The sequence below is a fragment of the Protomyctophum bolini genome (genome assembly GCF_963924005.1).
Source record: "Protomyctophum bolini genome assembly, chromosome: 3".
Lineage (NCBI taxonomy): Eukaryota > Metazoa > Chordata > Actinopteri > Myctophiformes > Myctophidae > Protomyctophum > Protomyctophum bolini.
In genome coordinates this window covers 3,689,698-3,710,296 of record NC_137864.1, presented here as the reverse complement: position 1 = coordinate 3,710,296, position 20,599 = coordinate 3,689,698, and the positions used below count along the sequence as shown (strand labels likewise).

Here is a 20,599-nt window from a genome sequence, read left to right as displayed (position 1 = left end):
AGTGTTCAATTCAGATCATCTCCAAGTTTACGTTGCGCTGCGACGTGTTGTAAGCTTGCATATGGCCTATATTCAGTTATTTGTTATTTTAAGATTAAATTAAGAGTATTTGAAGTGGTCAAACTAGCAATAGAATGTTGCATGCTCAATCTTCCAGAAAGTCCTAATAATCCTAATAAAGATATTTAATATCGTCTATGTTTTAACTCCGACAAACGGTGTTCATCTCATCATCTCGTCATGTTGTCTTTTTTTAGGGGACAGTTTGTCATACCACAGCAACAACATGAACTTCACCACCTACGACAAAGACCAGGACATCTCTGTGCTCAACTGTGCTCAGTATACTTTGGGTGGCTTTTGGTTCGGCGACTGTGCACACGCAACCCCCAACGGCCTCTACACACCCAACGGTGGGAACAGTAGGATTGAAACCCGGGTGATCTGGTTCCACTGGAAGGCCAATAACTATGTATAGCCATGAAGATAAGACGTGTGGCTGCAAACACAGTGGCTGTTGAGGAGCAGCAGTAACAGAAGACATCTCCGACTCCCTAATTATTCATATTGTGTATCAACTAGGGCAAGGGTCTTCAATGTTTTTCCGGCCAATAGCTGACAGAGAGATGAAGCAGTAAAAACACTAAAAACTGTCTTGCAGATGTAACTTTTTCATAGATTTCATAGATAGCTCCATAGACTTCATAGACACCAAAAATACTAGCATCTGCTATTTTGTTCTCCCCAGAATATGAATGCTGAGGAATGCTGAGGTTTAAGTGGTTAAATGCCAAGAATAAAAGTAATTTTCAGTCTGTCCTAATGGAAACAAATATTCTCTCCATTTTTCATACTATATCTTTGGGGGAACGATATTCACGTACCATTAATATGACTAAAGGTGCTATAAATAAAAGTAACAATGTAATTCAGGGGTGCCGTGGATGAAAAGGTTATTTACAGGGGTGACCTGAGCCAAGCATGTTTGAGAACCACTGCTGTAATGTGTTGATGAACACAGGGTGTCAGTCTTGTGCTGCACAACCTGCTATTTACCTGAGGAGGAGGAGGAGGGTTCAGGTAGGGTGACATCATCAGACTAGGCCTACTCTGGTTTTCACTTCCATGTTTCTTCCAAAGGAACAAGAGAAGAGGTTCATGTTTGGTTCATGAAAAATAAAATAATACCTATAAGGCAAGGCAGTTTTAATTGCATAGCACATTTCATTTCGGAGAGACGGGTGACAGCCGGAATGTAGCCGGTGTAGGACCATTGCCCTGCGGAACCATTGCCCACCACTCCTGAATGAAGTGTCTGGTGCTGGGACTCTGGTGCAACGCACAGGTCCTGGGCCTGGTGAGAGCAGGAGTGGACCTGGTGAGACGTAGGAGGGGCCCAGACAGGAGTCAACCCACAGAGCCTAGCTAGTCCTTCCATGCGCCAGAAGCGTACCTCCCAGCCCTGGCAGAGTAGTTCTGGAGTAGTTCCAACGGATTGTGTGGCTCTAGTTTTTCCATAGTGGGTCTGATCGAGGGTAGCTACTGGGACGTAAATCGGGATTTGATCAACCCCGGCTGGGTCGCCTGAGTGAGGGGTATGACGTTGGTAGACCCGAAACCCCGTTGACCTCAGGATACATCACTGAGGATACGTCCCAGGTGCATCCATGCAATGTATTTTTTAGTTATAGGCAACAACGAGGCAATTCAGTGGGCTTTACACAGAACATCATCAAGCAAAGGAAACACGATTATACAATGACAAGACATGACAATTACAGTTACAGTGCAGACGAGGAAAAGGAAAAGGCAAGGCAAGGTCTTTAGTTGTGATTTAAAAGAAAGAAGAGACCTGCAGTTTTCTGGGAGTTTGTTCCAGATATGTGGTGCATAAAATCTATAAATGCATGTATTTTTGGTTTTAGGGACAGAACCTTTCCCAGACCTGAGAGATCTGGATGGTTCACACATTATGATCTCTTGTTTTTCCAATTCCAATGTGCAATTTTATTGAGGTATCTAAAGAGCACAGGCAGAGATAGATGCCTGTCAGTGAGCTCAATTAAGATGACCAAAGCTGTCATGGGAAGCAAGCTATACACATTAGCAAGAGGGACAGATTGGCCAAAGGGCCAGTGTGCCCAGGGGCCCTTGAATACCAGGGTGACGGGGTCTCCAATGTCCAAAACCAGGCTAACCAGGTCTTAGCATTAATAATTCGTTTTGTCACTTAGCAGAGTGACGAAACAAATTCACGGAACGCAGCAAATCAGGCTACTTTTAAAAATATGCTGTTTTGATCAAATGTATACCCTGTGATCCAGTTCCAATTGTGTCTGCTCTGCTCATTTCTTCTGTCATCACTTCCAATTCCACATAGGATCCAATCTGCATCCTGACCTGAAGATGCATTTTCTGTTTAATAAAGAGTTGGTGAGGGAGAGGGAGACTCCTCCTATCCAAAGAAAATCATTAATTACCCTACTTCTAATTTAACTTGAGCGTAAAGTGCAGCTGTGACTCCTGCATATACATAGGCTAGCCTTGTACTGCTGCTTTAAGACTGACAATGCCGCCGGCATAGTCCCATTTCCCACCGTATCTCTCTCCTCCTCTCCTCCCTCCCCCAAGCCTCCCCCCTCCTCCCCCTCCCTAGCCTCCCCCCTCCCTCTACCCCCCGCCCCCGCCCCCGCCCCCACCCTCGCCACCTCCTCCTGGGACCCAAACTTGTTTCAGGAGGAAAAGAGCGAGTGAACATATTTTCTTTCTCTTGGAGAAACAAGAGGGGAGCGGTGCCAGCGAGAGAGAGAGGCGTACACTTCCTCCAAACATTTCCTATCCTACCGCCATGTCCGCATTCTAAACGGGACTCATTAAAGCTAGTTAGCTGAAGCGTCTTGCAGAAAGTTTGTTTTATTTAAGATACAGACAATTGAGGAAGCAGTTAATTTTATTAAGGTTATAACCTGACAACTTTTGGACAACATGGACTGGGGGGCAGACCTTTGGGTAAGTTTTGTTAAACTGACTGTCTAGCTGCTGACATAACTTGTTCTTGCAGAATCAACCGCTGCCTTTGGGATTGGATTATCAGTTGGCTCGGCTGTTTGTGGGCTTGTTTCCATCAACATACCATCAACTCAACATCCCTAAACAATACGACATCCAGCTATTGTTTTCCAGACATTGTATTGTCTCTAAATTGTTGCCCAGTACGCCGCCCAGGTTTGAGTTGTTGAGCAATCCTGTGAAAAGAGAGAATTCCATCGGTAAAGTTTATAGCCAGAAGGGTTTCGCAATTCCTTTTGCTGCATACCTTTCTTTCTCATAAGAGAAGAATGCTCACTGTCTACGTAACTTAGATAGTAAGTAGGCTATTTGGTTTCCACAGCTTACACTCTCTTTAGTTACATTGGATAACACAGATTTTTACAATGTGAACCTATACTCCTAGTGTAGTTCACACACTTATAGGTGTGCTGAATTAATTCAAACTGTTCTTATGACTGCAATTCTTTTCCAAATCTCTCCCACCTCTTCAAGACTCTAAAGAGAACCTATGTGGCTTGTGGTCAACTTGTCAGCAGTTCTGTGGCTTGTTGTCAGCACTTCTGTCTGTTGTTGTTTTGGGCCTGATATGGTCCCATGTTTTCAGTTGTGAGAAGAAGATGCAGTAAATAATCTGCCATTGACAAAGTGAAACTCGCCATCTTTTGGGCAGTTTTTCCCCTAACTGACAGGGCCAAATAATACAATTTGGGAGATTCTTAGCTCTGGTCAATAGCTCTAATGCATGAAGGCATGATTAGAGCTATGGACCAGAGCTATAAAGAATTTCTGTGTGCATTCACATTACTACTGACAGGATGGACAGGAAAGACCATTGCCACATATGTGAGGCATTGTGATCTACACTGAGCTTCTATATCTGCTATTAGATCTGCTATTTACGGTAAATGTAATCAGTTTAAATGTAGGAAAGGATGACATTTTGTGCATGTGGCCATGTGCACATTATGGCAACATGTAATGATCATCTGTACCGGTATCATGTTTTGTGTTCTTGTTTAGATTTGTTTGTATTCTACACAGTAGGCCCAATGCAGCAGATTCGTCAATCCCAAAGTGATGACTGGGGTTCAATAATATACACTTGACTACACATCGCTGAGATTATGGTTTTAAGACACCTTGGAAACAGACAGTGTTGTTTAAGTTTTCACTTCTGCTTTCCGTCCTTGTGTGCCGCCATGTGTGAGCTGAGCGTTGCTGTCAAGTTGTTTAAATCAAAACGCAACTGCCGTGAACTCCATTATGAATCCAACTCTGGAGCCCCGTGACTGCTGCTATGATGACTGTTGTGAATTTAAGTTGGAGAACAGCAAAATACTGTTATCGCTTTTAGCCTTTTTTTATTTAACCATGCCAGTCATTAAGAACAAATTCTTATTTGCAATGCCGGCCTGGTAACGGCACACTCGGGGAAGGGGGCAAAAATAAATATTTATATAAGGAAAATGTTAAGATCGACCACAGTACACGTTCAAATATTTCCAACACACCCACTACTTATATGCAATCACAGCATTACATGTGTCCACAAGCATTACATAAATGACACAGTCCAGTACACACACACACACACACACACACACACACACACAACAAGCACAGGCAGGTATATGGCTGACCTCTCCCCGGTCTTTCAGGTGGACGTGGTTTTGAGTTGGGTATAGTTTCTGTGAGGTTAGGGTTAGGCATAGTGTTTCTAAGGTTAGGGTTAAGGTTAGGTTTAGGCATGTTTGTAAGGTTAGGGTTTAAGGTTAGATTTAGGCATAGTGTTTGTGAAGTTAATGGTTTCAGGGTTTTAGGTGCCACCAGGGAGCACAACGTAGTTCTGATTTGAACCCTAACCCTTGAGGGGGGTTAGGGAAGAGGTTCCATGCCAGGATATCCCTGCATTGCTAGAAAAATCAGTGCCTAACCCTTTTCGCAGTATCGTTTCCTAAAAGTAAACGTATCAGAACCGAGCTACAGATGATATACTTAGCACAGGCACGTACAAATTTAAGATGGGGTTGAAGCAACTGCTTAAATCGGGGCTTAAATACAAATTGTGTCCAGGCAACCTCGTCCGCATGCGCAGTACTGCTTCTGGCTGAATTCATACGCTTTGTAAGCGGTAGTCTCACCCCTTTTTTACGAACCTATCCTAAGTTAATCATCTGTAGCTCGGTTCTGAATACAGTACCTATACTTTTTGGAAACGATACTGTGGAACTGTTTTTGGACGGCTCAACCCCTGTTCTACCGGGCTCCATTGATTATAGTGGCAGCGTGCCGTTGCAGACTCCCACGAACTTTGCGACTGGAGTGGAGCAATTCACGGCAATTCCGTCGCCAGTGTAGCCCGACCATAAGAGTAGAAAACAAGCAGAAACCTATAGTCTCTGAGGACAGACGGTCACTATCTATTCTTCTTCCACAGTCGAAATGCTGCACGCGCGTCTGTCATTTATGCCACCCCGTAAAAGTAGCGAACAGGAAGCTGTCGTCTGCTCTTCAGACTGGAAGGCTAATTCCACTATCGCAAGCTAGCTCAGTGTTCACAAAAAAATATTTGAAAATATCTATACGTTTTTTTTAATTTCTAATACTGCAGTGCCTACATCACTGGTACTTGGTGTGGTCTGGGTGACGACCAGGGGTCCTTGGAGGGGTTCCAGGGTGTCACTGAACTGAGTGGTGCTGTACTATACAAGCCCTCCTCCCTGGCCTGTGTGTGTGTTAGGCTGCGCAACAGTGACACTTGGTGGTCAACAACCGCAATTGCATCTGCAGCCGCTACACTGTAGTCTGTACTGCACTGTTACACTAAAAACTCAGCTTCCCATCATGCACCTGTGCACAGTGTGAAGATGGTATCCTAAACAGACAGGGAGGGACACACACTGTTGGTCATTGGAGTGGCTGAACCGCTCAAAAATAGCAGCTTGTATAACTTTTTTTTACTCAAATCTTCTCTTCTCTTCCCTACTAGCGCAAACATTTTTAGATGGTGGTCCGTATAGCCAAATGTACATACTACTATTACTACATATCACCTTTCATTCAGAGTTTCGGAACTTCGGGCCGCTATCAGAGGTTTCGGGCCCCATCTAACAACCTAGTCCACGCTACGCGGCCCTCACATCTCTCTGTCACCCCCTTCTCTCTCTTCCTCTTTCGTGCTCTACTTCATCCCTCTCTCACTCTCTGTCACCCCTTCTCTCTCTCTCTACCTCTCTCTCCCCCTCTTCTCTCCCCCTCTCTCTCTTTCTCTATCCCTACCCCTCTCTCTCTCTCTACCTATACTTTCTCTCCCCACATCTCTCTGCCACTTATATTGGCTCATGTGGCACAAACGTTATCGAGGCCAAGCTCTGCCTCCCTCTCAGTGGCGGCCAATTCGCGAGAGGCCCAGAATTCAGCCAATCACTGGCCAATGACACACTGTCCTGTCAATCACAGCGCAGAATGACACACCTTCCAACCAATCTCAGGGCACGCAGAATGACACAATATAGATTTGCGGGTCCTTTTTACATGGAAAAAGTTTACCAGCCAAGCTAGGTATAGGCTTTAACTAATTCGGTTTCCAGGCGGACTTATTTATTTTACAGTCACGACTACTAAACTGCCGGGAGGCTGGAAGCCTGGACATAAGCTTTATGAGGCTGGACATATCCTTTATGGGGCTGGACATATCCTTTATGAGGCTGGACATATGCTTTATGTGCTGCTCATTGTCAGAGCTTCCAAAGTACAGTCTGTTAGGGTTCATACTAGGAGTATGAATCGCTGTCTCGGCGCTGTAGTGCCGGAATGATTTCGGCTCGTCAGAAATGTTCAGTAGCACCGAAGAGACGACTTTAGGACGGTACCCCCCCCCCCCCCCCCCCCCGAACCTCAAATGACGTCAGATATGACGTCAGATTGTAGGCTCTACAGAGCCGAACCGACTTTTATTCGGCTCTAAAATAGGAGTATCATGAATCGCGCCTTAGTACTATGAACCAACGAGTCAGTCTTGAGAGAGTCTTGAGTAAACCTTCCTCCAGTTCTGTCCTAAAACACAAGGCCCACTCAGAGTGGGGCAGGACACGAGTACTGGTGGCACCTTTAACTTTCAGTCTGGTGTTCCTATTTTTAGGCATGTTGTCATAGGTGGAATTTGTTTAAAATGCACTGTATCTCTCAGTCGTCACTACACATTGTGAGCTTGTAGATCAGCTATTTTCACTATTTGTCGTATGACAGACTACTCTTGTCATACAGGGCAGACCCGACAGAGTGTATAGGGGCTTACTTACGTAACTTGTAGTGAAGAATGTGCCCAGGCACTGGTTGGGTTTGTGAGTTGTCACTTAAATCCTCAATGTCATACATTTAAAAAAAAAAGAGAATGTGATAAGGTTAATAGTAGAAAATTGTCCTCTACCCTCACAGTCACATCTCTATGGAGATATGACTGTGCTACGTTTCAGTACTATCCCAGTGGTCTGAGGACTCTGTCTCTGTGATATACGAGGATTATCTTATGGCTACTTTCACTTATCTAATCTAGTATAGAGGGTATGCACGTGACATCATCATCAAACCAGGAAATTATGCAGGAATGCCTACTGAGTGGCAAAAAAACTACTTTCTGGCCTCGACAGCCCAGGCATATACATCCACACAGAAAAGTCCTATTTGATTGCATTAAACAATGTTAATTAAACTCACTTTATTTGCCACTCGATGTGCCATTCACTTTAAGCATGCGCATGCCATACCCTCTATAGTTGTATCTGTATGATTGATTGTAACTTTGTCTATATGGCTGGGTTCAGCATTCAGTATGAATAAAGTCAAGACGTGATGATGATGTGCTGGCGCTGTGCAGAATTACGTGGTGATCTCATGCTAGATGTGGTTAAGGTAGTGGCACTGCCTCGATGTCAGTCATTACGCCATTAGGGGCCAATCAAGAGTCTGACCAGGGTCTGTGCTTGTCTCTGCACTGTAAATAAGTACATAGACTATAGTTATAGTCAATGTATATACAGTACACTATACAGTATATACACACTATTATATTTTGACAGTATTTGTTTAGGCTGATGCTAGGTTCCTGGTTTACCTGCTGTTGTCCAAGTTTACTGAGGCACTGACACTGTCTCTCTCTCTGCCTTTTGATGTGTGCGTTTACCTTGCTTATTAATATTATTGTAAGTTGCTCTGGGTAAGTAAGAGCGTCTGCTAAATGCTTAAATTGTAAGCTGCACTGCTGGTGTCCCCTGTGTGTGTGTGTGTGTGTGTGTGTGTGTGTGTGCAGACTGTGCGCCATCACAGTGAGGGGTGGGACCTGTATTACTGGTTCCAGGTCCTTTTGCAGAGGCCCTTGGGCCTGTCCGTCCGTCATAGGGCGGGGTCTACTATAGTGAGCTAATGATTATCTCATTCCTGAACGTGCTCTTTCAAACATACACACGGGCGGGTGTCACTCAGTGTTGCCATGTCCGCTTATTATAAGCGACTTTGGGCTTGTTTTTCCTCTTGAGTTGCTTGTAAATATTGTTGGTATTGTTTCCCCTCCAAGATTGTTTTTGTTGTTGATAATGGCAGATCTTATCTGCCAAGCGTCGCGTGGCAAGTTTGGCAAGGCTTTGTAAGCTTATAGTAGAAGAGTTGCTTCTTTTGGGCTTGTTTTCATACCTGGGTTTGTTATTTCTCTCGCGAAATCTGGCAACACTGGTGGGTGCGCACACTCATAGTCATACGCTGGTGAGGTGTAGCAATAAAAAGTTGTGTGTGTGTGTGTATGCAGTATTAGGTAACTAACCGTTAGGGGACTGTTGGAGCTGTCACAATTATGATTTTTTTACTTGGTGATTAATTGTCACTCAAATTTCTTGTCATTGAACATTATGAATAAAACATTCCTCTTTGGCTTTAACCTTCTAGACTTGCAGTATAGTAAGTACGACTTTAGTTTATACAAAAGAAAAAATATTTTTCAAAAGAAAATATTTTTTCTTTTGTATAGCAAAAATAGTGGGAAATAGCAGTTCTACAAGCTCAAAATGTGTTAGACTCTAACACATTTTGACTTTTTACGTAGAAGAATTGGGACTATGTATGTTAATTTTTTCTGTCACACTTCGCCTCAAAATGTGTTAGACTCTAACACATTTTGAGCTTGTAGAACTGCTATTTCCCACTATTTTTGGATTTTTTTTTTACATGAACGATGAAATGTAGCAGTTTTATTGTGGATTTTTGAGCGGTGCAAGCGCTCCAATAACTAGCTTCGTCGACTCGTCTGTTGGTCTGTCCCTATGTATGAGTATGAGGCCTTGCACAGTGCTTCAATGACTAACTTGTAACTTCATGTACACAAACAAGTACATTATGAGTCCAACAATAGCACAGAGTACAGTATGAGTACAGTGCGTATAGTTGCACCACTCAGTTCACACAGGTGTGATTTTTGTATATCATGTATTGTTGCATTATGTTGTGTTTTAACCCCAAACGGGCCATGATCACCCACACCACACCAAACACATGACAATAATTACCAGTAAGACGCCTAAGGGTGAAGTCAGGTGCACGCATCTACCTTGACGGCAGACTGCTGGGCGAGCGCTGGCGCTTTGGCATGGGGGGTCAGATCAACATGGAATGAATCCTGTGTGGACTGTCAGAACAGGTCAGCTCCATATATGGAGATCTAAGGGTGGTAGCTACTAGCTGGGACATTCTCTTGGGTGTACAGGGTTTGATGAGGGCCGGGCCTTAATTTTCGCTGGCTGCTGGGCGCGACTGCACTTATAACTTTGGGGCAGGCCCGTGACCGTCTAGAGTTTGAAATGGACAGGTACTGTATATCAGTCAAAAGGGAGACATCGAAGAGGAAGCATGGATGGGGAAGGATCAACATATGGAAAGTCAGAACAGGTTCTGACATATATCATCCATATATGGAGATCTAATGGTTTGAGATTTGAGGTCGGATGTAGAGTTGCTGGCCAATATTGATGACATCAGGGAACTCCATATATGGGCTTAATTGCGACAGCAGGTCGCATTTACCTTGACATCAGGGATCTCCATCCCTGATGATGTCACGAGACCTGGGCACCATATATGGGGGCATTCCCATGTATGGGGAATCGGGGATCTTGAGTGACTGAGTGACGGGAAATGTACGATTTCATAGTAAATGTGATCTGCGGTCGCAAATGTCTTTATATGTCTTGATGAATAGAACACACAGGACCACAATGGAAACAAGCCCTTTCTGTGTTTTATTATAGAGAAACAAAGTCTGTCTGACGTCACTAGAAGTTATTCTTTCTATTGAAAATCTTGGATTGTGTCGTACTGTATAAGAACTGTCTTCCAAAATTAAACACTCATATGGATATGAAGCATCAATTGACGGTGAAAAAGTATGAATTCATACAAAAAAAATCAAACGCAGATCAAAATGTAACTCGATGTCATAAATGACAAAATCGCAGGGCTGGATTTGTTTACTTTTTGGAACACAGTTCTTGACTTATATGACGCAACGCAATGGTGCCAAGATAACCCTATGGCATCAATAGAGAGAAAAAAAAAACTTCTGTAACCCAAGGGGTGGCGTGAGTGACGTCACTGCATGTCTCAGGACTTCAGCACTCTATTGTGAGTCATTCTGGATAAGAGCGTCTGCTAAATGTCTAATAAATTAATTCACAGTTTCCTCCTTTTACTTGTCTTGTACTACCTTTGGCACTGAAAAGCTCAAATTAATGTCCTATGTCATCTTGCCTCCATTCTACCTCTGTTATCCAGGACATTGCTAACTGTATTGGGGGGGGGGGGATGATATCTGCATTTAGCTTTTCCCCTTCAGAGGATTGCGCTATAACTGTGTCAGTGTTGCCATGTCTGCTTATTATAATCGACTTTGGGCTTGTTTTTCTGTAACGTCGCTTGTAAGTATTGGTAGTTTGGACCCCTCCACATTAATATGTATTCCCTATAGTCCACTGATCCTCATCTGAAAATATTTCGTACCAGGGAGTCGGGGACCCCCTGAAACCACTTTTGTGATGTTTTAAGTTTATCATCACAGCCTGTGTCCTCCGTGTGGAGGAAGCCCCAAAACCCTCGGTGAGGCCTTTAGGAGGGCCACGGCCACTCAGGCCGCAAGCGGAGCCTGCAGCACCACCTTGCTGCTCAGGTGGGGTCTGCCGAGCCATTGCCGCTTAGGAATCCACCACCCCTGAATGAAGTGTCTGGTGCTGGCCTGGGACTCTGGTGCTGCGCACAGGTCCTGGGCCTGGTGACGGCAGGACTCAGGAGTGGACCTGGTGAGACGTAGGAGGGGCCCGGACAGGAGTCAACCCACAGAGCCTAGTCCTTCCATGCACCAGAAGCGTACCTCCCAGCCCTGGCAGAGTAGTTCTGGAGTAGTTCCAACGGAGTGTGTGGCCTTGGTCTTTCCCTAAATGGGACTGATTGAGGGTATAGCTACTGGGACGTAAGTCGGGACTTGATCAATGCAGGCTTTAGTTCCGACATACCGCTTTTTCGCATCGCATCGCATGTCCCCCCGCTTCGGATGTTCGGTGTGTCGGAAAAGCGTGCGCACCCCGATTTTTCGCATCGCATGTCCCCCCGCTTCGGATCTTCGGTGTGTCGGAAAAGCGTGCGCACCCCGATCAACCCGGCTGGGTCACCTGAGTGAGGGGTATGATGTTCGAGAGACCCGAAACCCTGATGACCTTGGGATACATCACTGAGGATATGTCCCGGTGCATCCATGCGATGTTTTTTCTTAGTTTAATTTTTTTTTTTTTTTTTTCCAAGATTTGTTTTGAAAATGGCAGATCTATAAGTTCACAATGCATTGCATCACACAACGTGTTGTGTGCTTGTGGATTGGCTATAGGTTTATTTTAAAGTGCTCATGATGTGGCCTATTAGTTGCTTCCTGTGGGCTTGTTTTCTGAGGCCTCATGCACGCATATCAAGCGAACATTCTGTGTTCCGTCTGTGTTTCATGGCCGCCTCAATGCTTTTCCAATGGAAGTCACGTGGTTTGACCAAACACTTGTGTTTGATGGGGGAAATCAAACGTGAAACACAGACGTTTGAAATGTGTGTATGAGGCCATAGACCTGGTTGCTTGTTTCTCTTGCAAAATCTGGCACCACTGATCTCAGTGATCTGTGTCTCAGGCTCCAAGGGACCATGATTTCTTTAGATTTTTTTGTGTTGATAATGACACACAACACGTCGCTGCATCTCAACGTGTTTCCACAAATGTTTGAACAGTATGTATGTCAATATGGAAACTAAACGAGATGTGTGGAGTAGACCAATGTCCCCACAAGTATAGTAGAATTTGACATTTTTCCTGGTCCTCTCACAAGAAATAATTGCATATTTTTTTTAAGAGATGGAGATACAATTAGAAAAAAGATTCAAGGTTGGGATTATGATTAGACATCTAGAGGAACGGTTTAGCGGTTGTGAATTAGAGCTAACTGAAAAATAGCTGATCTGTAAAAAGTTGTGAGCTTGTAGACTATTTTTCATCTGTAGGTTTACGGGTAAAAATATCAAGTGTATTAAAAGTACCATTGATTGACCATTCATAGAATCGATGGGGCTCCCGCCGGCCCAGTTGTCCAGGCGCATGCCACATAACAGGCTCTGGCCTGTTTGAGTCCCGTTCATGACCACCTTTGCTGCGTGTCTCTCCCCTTCTCTCTCTCTCCCTCTTTCCTGTCCGTCTTCACTGTAACTATTAATATTATAAAGGCACAAAAGGTAAAAAAAAAATCAATGTCCTAAAATGTTGATTTCCTCAGGTGTGTGTGTGTGTGTCTCTCTGTCTTCAGGGTGATTTTATTTACACTTCTTGGTTGCATACCGGTGTATAGGGGCAGACGTGCCAATGCGAAGTCTGCTTATTATAAGTGACCTTGGACTTGTTTTCCTTTTTAAAGCCGGTTGCAAATATTGGATGTTGAGAGTTCAAAAAAGGGAAAAGAAATCAGATCTACACGCTACAAGCATGCTTCTGGGCCTGGTGGCACAGAGCCAACTATAACTTGGGGCTCTAGTGTTGTAGCTGTAGCTGTGCTGTAGCAGGTGTAAGCCACTGTCTAGCACAGCAGGACAGAAAATGGCAGGCATACTGTAGCCGACCCGTTGAACAGGTTTGAGTGTGTGTGTGCGTGCGGCTGCGCGTGTGTGCGTGTGTGTGTGCACATGTGCAGTCATTATGCACGTGTGTGTGTGTGTGTGTGTGTGTGTTGGTCTCTGGTGGTGGTGGGTGTCCATGAAAGAGAGCGAGAGAGGAATATCAAGTTCAAGGTTTATTTGGCACATACAGTATAGCACCATGCAGTGACAACTTAATACTTTAAGCTTCATAACGGGGTGCATAACACTGATCCTCTGATCATTTTCAGAGCTTCCGTTGCCCCTGAACCGTATGACGGAAGCATTTGGGGAGGCAGCGGTCTGGCCCTCGAGAGACTTAACGTATTGCTATCTTGCTATCAAAGTAACGCGACACCCCCAACCCCCCTCCGCCCCCTCAGGTCTGGTGTTGCCAACCTCTTGGACATCCACAAAACAAAGAAACAGACTTTGGGTGTCGGGGCTTTCTCAGTTGTAGCCCCCTCCCTTTTTTGAATTGGAACTCACTCCCACCTCGCATCAAAGCTGCCCCCCCCCCCCCCCCCCTCGCCAACCCTTGCCCTGGTCAAAGCCTCCCTCAAAACCCACCTTTTCAGGCTCCCTTTCCCCGCCTAATTTAAAATCTTCCTTTCTGCATTTTTTGTTTGGTATTTTTTGTCTGTTGATGGTGTTTCCTGCCATTTTGAGTACCAACTACCAAGAAAAGCGCTATATAAATTCTTAGGTGGAGTGAGAAAAGTCAGAAAGCATATTTGCCCCCTTACCCTTAGACAATCTGATCTCGTCTAAAGGTCCATCAACACCGTTATTTCCCTAATACCGTATATAAAGAGCATTATTAGGCAAAGGCAAGGCAGTTTTATTTGCATAGCACATTTCAACAACAAGGCCAATTTCATGTGATTTACACAGAAGCGAAGGGAACACATGTCAATTATACAAGGATGCATGAAACGGAAGACGTAAACATTAACAATGTCGAAGGGGAACAAAAAGTGGTGCAACTCCGTGTGGGGGTCCCTCGGAACTTCCAGACCGTCAGGAACGCGCCCAGGGGGGTGGGCCGGTTCCGGCGAGCCGCCCCGCGTCCGAAACAGTTGAGAAATGACAGAGTGACCTTGCGGGGCCCCCTTAGGGGGGGTCCCTCTCTATTGCACCCTATGGTTGCACCAGTTATCTCAATCCAAGGCAGTAGGCAAACGGATTGTGTTTTAAAAATAAATTAAAGTGGCAGCAGACCTGCAGTTTTGAGTTTGTTCCAGTTATATTGTGTATACTATTAATACACAATTTGTTGTCTTTTGTGAGTGTGCTATAATGGTTGTTTAAATGTAGGTCTGAGTCCATGACTAGTAGGTTTTTGACTTGGCTAGAGGTTTTTTTTATCATTACCGATTTGGAGTTGGGCACTGACTTCCTTGGCCCCTAAAACTATTACTTAAGTCTTTGTTTAATTGAAGAAAAATGATGGCACATCCAATTTGTTGATTTGTTCAATGCATTTACTCTGTGTTTTGTTTGTATTGGACCATTAGTCCTAGTCTGGAATGAATCTGAGCGTCCTTGAATGAAAAATGTTTTGAGAACCACACAGCTTTTGGCCGTGCGTCACCTTGCGTCATCATACGTTGATATAAACAGGGCCTTCTATGTTGGGTCATTACTTGGCATGTGTTGTTCCAGTTCATTCCAGTTCAGGTGTTTGACAGGGTTAGGTCGGGACAGGCCAGTCGACTTGTTCCTCACTCATCTCTACACCCATTGTTCTGAAACATTTTTGGCTCGGGTCAACCACTCACCACTGTAAATAACGTTTTCCTCCCATGCATCGTCCCTGAATTACATTGTCACTTTATAGCACCTTACATTTACACTGTATGTCCTATTACAGTACGTAAATCTTTCCCCCTAAGACACGGTATGTCACTTGCAAAACCCGAGTAGTATATTAGTTTCCATTATGACAGATTGAAAATAACGTTATTTGACATTTAAATTTTAACCACTAGAAACCTGGCATCATTCACCGAAAACGGGCGATCTACAAGCTGTCACAACATGACTCACTGTGAGCTTGTAGATCAGCTATCTTTGGTAAACCAAACATGATCAAAGTATTCTGCGGCACCATTGGACTTGTGTCACGGCACCCACCCACTTTGAGAAACCCTGCTCTGGTCTACACAACCATCTGTATTGGGGGTGGGGGGGGGTGTCCACAGGGAGATTGGCATTCTGAAACGGGAAGCAGCCTTCCGTGAACTACAAAATTGGAAGCACACAATTGTCTAGAATGCCATTATGGCTGTAGCGTTTAAGTGGAACAAAGAACACTGTGATTGCAAACGCTAATTATTAGACGAGTGTCCGTCCGTTGCCGTTTGGTCATGACGTATTGCGGGGGGTAGGGTAAGGGTTCCCACACCTTTTTCAGTTCAAGACGCAAAACATTATTTTAAGCAAATAGTTAGTCATTTCTATTTATGGAATTTTGCTTGATTTAAGGACCCCTTAGCTGAGAGAGAGATGAAGCAGCCAGGGACCCCCCCCCCCCCCCCCACTACATATTGTATAGAATTGTGTTGCAGGTTTTCACACATTTCATAGATATTTATTTTGTCGGCAGTGTCGGATTGATGTGGTGTATCTTCAAGACAATTTACCGTCGCCACCGTCAATACCTTTCACTCTAGTTGGTCTGCCCTTTAACTACACCAAACCTTTTTGCCGATCCACTATTTTCGGCTAAAGTTTCTTCTCCGAGTTGGGATGCTGTGGTTCAAGTGGTTTATTCTGGTTAATGTTCTTAAAAAAGCGTGAATTAACACCTTACTTGATCACACTACAGTGTCGCACGGAAGCATCAAAAGTAGGAGATCTACAAGCTCGAAACACGGAATCAAGCGACATGCTTTGAGTTTGTAGATCTGCTACTTTTGATTTTGTTCCCTGAAAAGTAACCGTTTTTTTGTCGAGTGAGGTTTCCACTCGAGACATAGAGGATATACAAATATGGAAATCAGAGGAAAGCATTGATATTATGAGCAGGTTAAATCTGAGCAGTTTGTATTCCATTGAATGTATTTCTTTCTGTATTCTGTGATTGTATTTTCCAGGCTTTGGCAACAGTCAGTCAGTCAGTCAGTCACACACATTAGTTATCTACTCGTGAGTCGTGACAACAATGCATCTTTTCTCCCAACTGCAGGGACTGTCTCTTGGCAGTGGGATGTTTACAGTATGTGAATGCTTACCAGCATACGCAACTGGTGCAGACTGAAGCACTCATGATGACAAGTAACAAAAACAACATTTAGAGTTATAGAAATGAGACAATTAATAGAATAATGCTAAAACAGGGGTGTCCGGGAGGATCATGATGAAACGTCACGTCCAATCAATGATTGTGTTTTAAGGAGCCAAATGCCACTTTGGAGTGATATTGCGTGAGGATAATGTAATATCAAATATGTGTGCCCCCCTCCTCCTGTATTTACAGCAGTTAACTTTGTTAGAAGGATGTTTTGTCAGTCACTCATATATGGTACAAGCAGCGAAATGTTGGTGCAGCGTCATCTCCGCAAGGCTGCACAAGTTCTAAGGTTATTATTATTATTAATACACAAATGCATGCACATTATACACGTTATAGCACTTTATAGCAATTTAGATGTCAGACTTTAAAAGATCTTGTATGATAACATATGGGTGCTGCTTACCAATAACATGCGTTAACGGTGACACACAAGCAGTGTGTTTGCGTGCCGTGCCCATGTGACTGCCCAACTGCCCTGAGGGAGTGGAGGGGTCCGAAAAGATGATGGGCCCAGGGGAGGGGCCCGCCGCCGCACAGGGGCTAATCGGTCCCAGAGGGAGTGGATGTCCGTGCTTTATTGTTTGTTTCTGTGAACAACAACACCACCACAACATACTGTGACGTACATTGCCCTGATTGGACTCTTTCTCTGGTTGTGTTTGTGTGTAGGTGGGCGGGGGTCTGTTCCGTTTGTGTTTGTGTTCCTTTTTAGTAAAGTCCTGCTGCCCTGCTATGCTTTGTGTGTCTCTTAGGACCAGTATGATGTCATCGACAAGCACACCCAATCGGGGCTGGACCTGCTGGAGCGCTACATCAAGTTTGTGAAGGAACGCACGGAGATAGAACAGAACTACGCCAAGCAGCTGAGGTTTGTCCTCCACTTCAAAGTGCTTCTAAAATGATTTCGTGTCAAGGAAAACGCCCCAAAATTGTATTGATGTGTTATTTGTCCGCAGAGTCAGACCCCCATCTGAAAATGTTTTTGTGCCAGGGGAGAGGGGAGACCCACAGAAGCAAAGATTTGTGTTCTTTTTTTTTGTTGCTTGATCTGACTCTGAGAAGCGCTGGTCTGTGCATGCGTGTGTGCGTGTGCGTATTGTGAAGCTATTTTGCAAGCTACCAGAAGTTGAACTGCAGCGGCTTCTCTCAGGAGAAATATTATTGTTTGTTCAAATTAAAGCTGCTCGTGCTTCAAAGAATAGAAAAGATGAATGGTTGAAAGAAATGGACTTGCTTTGTTATGGCCTGGAAAAAAAAAAGACTACCGGTATATATTTTCAATTGATTTTTAAACTACCAGCACCCAAATTGAAAATGTACTTATTATCTATAAATGCACCAATTCTCTGTAGGCCTATGTCTGTCTGTCTTCCACGTATAACTCGAGAAGCGTTCGCTCAGCCGACTTCAAATTTGACACAGCGCGTTCCACACCACCACAGGGCGTGTATAGTGCCCGGTGTCGAGTCGGTCCCTATACCCACTGTACCCAGGCTCCATATATTTATATGGAGCTGGCCTGTTGTGAAATCACAAATGTTATGTTCTGACATCTGCATCTAGACTCCATATTTGGGAATGCCTGACAAAGAACTCCATATATCGTATTATATAGGTTCGTCTATCCTTCGCTTAACCCATTCTGACCTGAGATCAGATTCTAAACAATGTCTTTTACGTCCGGACAGTTTTCCATTCTGACCTGAGATCAGATTAAAAAAAATGTCTTCTATGTCAGTCGCTCTTCGATTTTTCAAAAATATCAGACGTACAGGCTCCATAGCGCGCCACTCGGTGGCGCGCTATGGAGCCTGTAGATCTGCTATTTTTCAATAGCTAAAGCATAACATGATGCTAACACCCAAAATTGGTTCCCGCCCCAAAATGGGTTAATCAACTGACAGTAGAGCATGCTCAGCTTCTGGCCCACAGTATTTGGATATATACAAATACACAAGAGTAAGATTCTTTGGTTTTGGTTGTAGCAGCAGCAGCATCTAGGTTCTAGGCCAATATGATTCTGAACTGTCCCTCATATTCAACTAAACCAGATGCAAACATGAATACAGTCATTCTCTCTCTCTCTCTCTCTCTCTCTCTCTCTCTCTCTGTTGCTGTCTCTGTCTCTCTCTCTCTCTCTCTCTCTCTCTCTCTCTCTCTCTCTCTCTCTGTTGCTGTCTCTCTCTCTGTCTCTGTCTCTGTCTCTCTCTCGCTCTCTCTCTCACATCCCAGGAGTCTCACCAAGAAGTATGCCAAACGAGGGGGCAAAGAGGAGCAAGATTGCAAGTGAGAAAGTGAATTGTGATCTTATCAAACATAAATGCCCCCGACATCAGTCATGTATTTTATTTACTATTTAATTCAGTCAGGGATGAAATATCCCCAATCGGCCATAAAAAAAAAAAAACCTATCACCGAGGCTGCAGGGCCAAGGTTGTTATGGATTTTCCGAGTGAACGAACGGATAACATTGCTGTCGGGGGACACAAACCTTCCCACAAAAGCATCAAAAAAGTAGTTTCTTTTGCAATTTTTTAAATTTGAATCCTGACGTTTTGGACTTTCCATGCCCGGCCAAAGAGAGGATAATTCCACCAATGACATTTCTTCCCTCTCCACTTGCCCCTCCCTCCCACATACAGGTACACCAATTACGCGTCGTTCCAGGACATTCTCAACGAGCTGAACGACTACGCCGGCCAGCGGGAGCTCATCGCCGAGGAGATGATCACGGGCATCTGCGTGGAGCTCACAAAGTACCTGCAGGACCTCAAGACGGAACGCAAAACAGTGAGAGGGAATTCTGACCTGAGATCAGATTCTAAAAAAATGTCTATTACATCCTGACGGTGTCATTATTATGAACCCATTCTGACCTGAGATCAGATTCTAAAAACGTCTTATTACATCCTGACGGTGTCATTATTATTAACCCATTCTGACCTGAGATCAGATTCTAAAAACGTCTTATTACATCCTGACGGTGTCATTATTATTAACCCATTCTGACCTGAGATCAGATTCTAAAAACGTCTATTACATCCTGACGGTGTCATTATTATGAACCCATTCTGACCTGAGATCAGATTCTAAAAAATGTCTATTACATCCTGACGGTGTCATTATTATGAACCCATTCTGACCTGAGATCAGATTCTAAAAAATGTCTATTACATCCCGACGGTGTCATTATTATGAACCCATTCTGACCTGAGATCAGATTCTAAAAAATGTCTATTACATCCTGACGGTGTCATTATTATGAACCCATTCTGACCTGAGATCAGATTCTAAAAAATGTCTATTACATCCTGACGGTGTCATTATTATGAACCCATTCTGACCTGAGATCAGATTCTAAAAAAATTCTATTACATCCTGACGGTGTCATTATTATGAACCCATTCTGACCTGAGATCAGATTCTAAAAAATGTCTATTACATCCTGACGGTGTCATTATTTTTAACCCATTCTGACCTGAGATCAGATTCTAAAAAATGTCTATTACATCCTGACGGTGTCATTATTATTAACCCATTCTGACCTGAGATCAGATTCTAAAAAATGTCTATTACATCCTGACGGTGTCATTATTATTAACCCATTCTGACCTGAGATCAGATTCTAAAAAATGTCTATTACATCCTGACGGTGTCATTATTATTAACCCATTCTGACCTGAGATCAGATTCTAAAAATGTTTTCAAAAATAGCAGACCCACAAGCTCGTAGCGCGCTATGAGCTTGTAGATCTGCTATTTTTCAATAGCTATAGCATAATGCTTGTACATCTGATCCTTTTTTAAATGCGTTTGAAAAATATCAACGATGTTTAGTTTGCTTTATTTCGGCCATCATTACCAGTATCCATAACATCACATAATATACATCGACATAATCAAACTGTAACGGGTGATCGAAAGGGAATAGGCTGAAGCTTATCTATCCCTATGTACAGTACGTAGTACATGTCATATTGTTTGGCAAAAAGCAGTAGCAGTGAACCTAAATCAACATATCATTTTGGGGAAACACTGTCTAACGTTCATGTT

General features: G+C 43.8%; 1 protein-coding gene across 1 annotated transcript in view; it reads left to right on the top strand.

Annotated features, from left to right (window-relative positions):
- Positions 1-2,784: 2,784 nt before the first annotated feature.
- trip10b (thyroid hormone receptor interactor 10b) overlaps positions 2,785-20,599 on the top strand; it is a 40,018-nt gene continuing 22,203 nt past the window's right edge. Inside the window, exons 1-4 of the mRNA XM_080759143.1 lie at positions 2,785-3,009; positions 17,299-17,414; positions 18,779-18,832; positions 19,189-19,336. Coding sequence (XP_080615269.1) covers positions 2,986-3,009; positions 17,299-17,414; positions 18,779-18,832; positions 19,189-19,336 — 342 coding nt within the window. The 5' untranslated portion in view covers positions 2,785-2,985. The remainder of the gene's footprint in view (positions 3,010-17,298; positions 17,415-18,778; positions 18,833-19,188; positions 19,337-20,599) is intronic.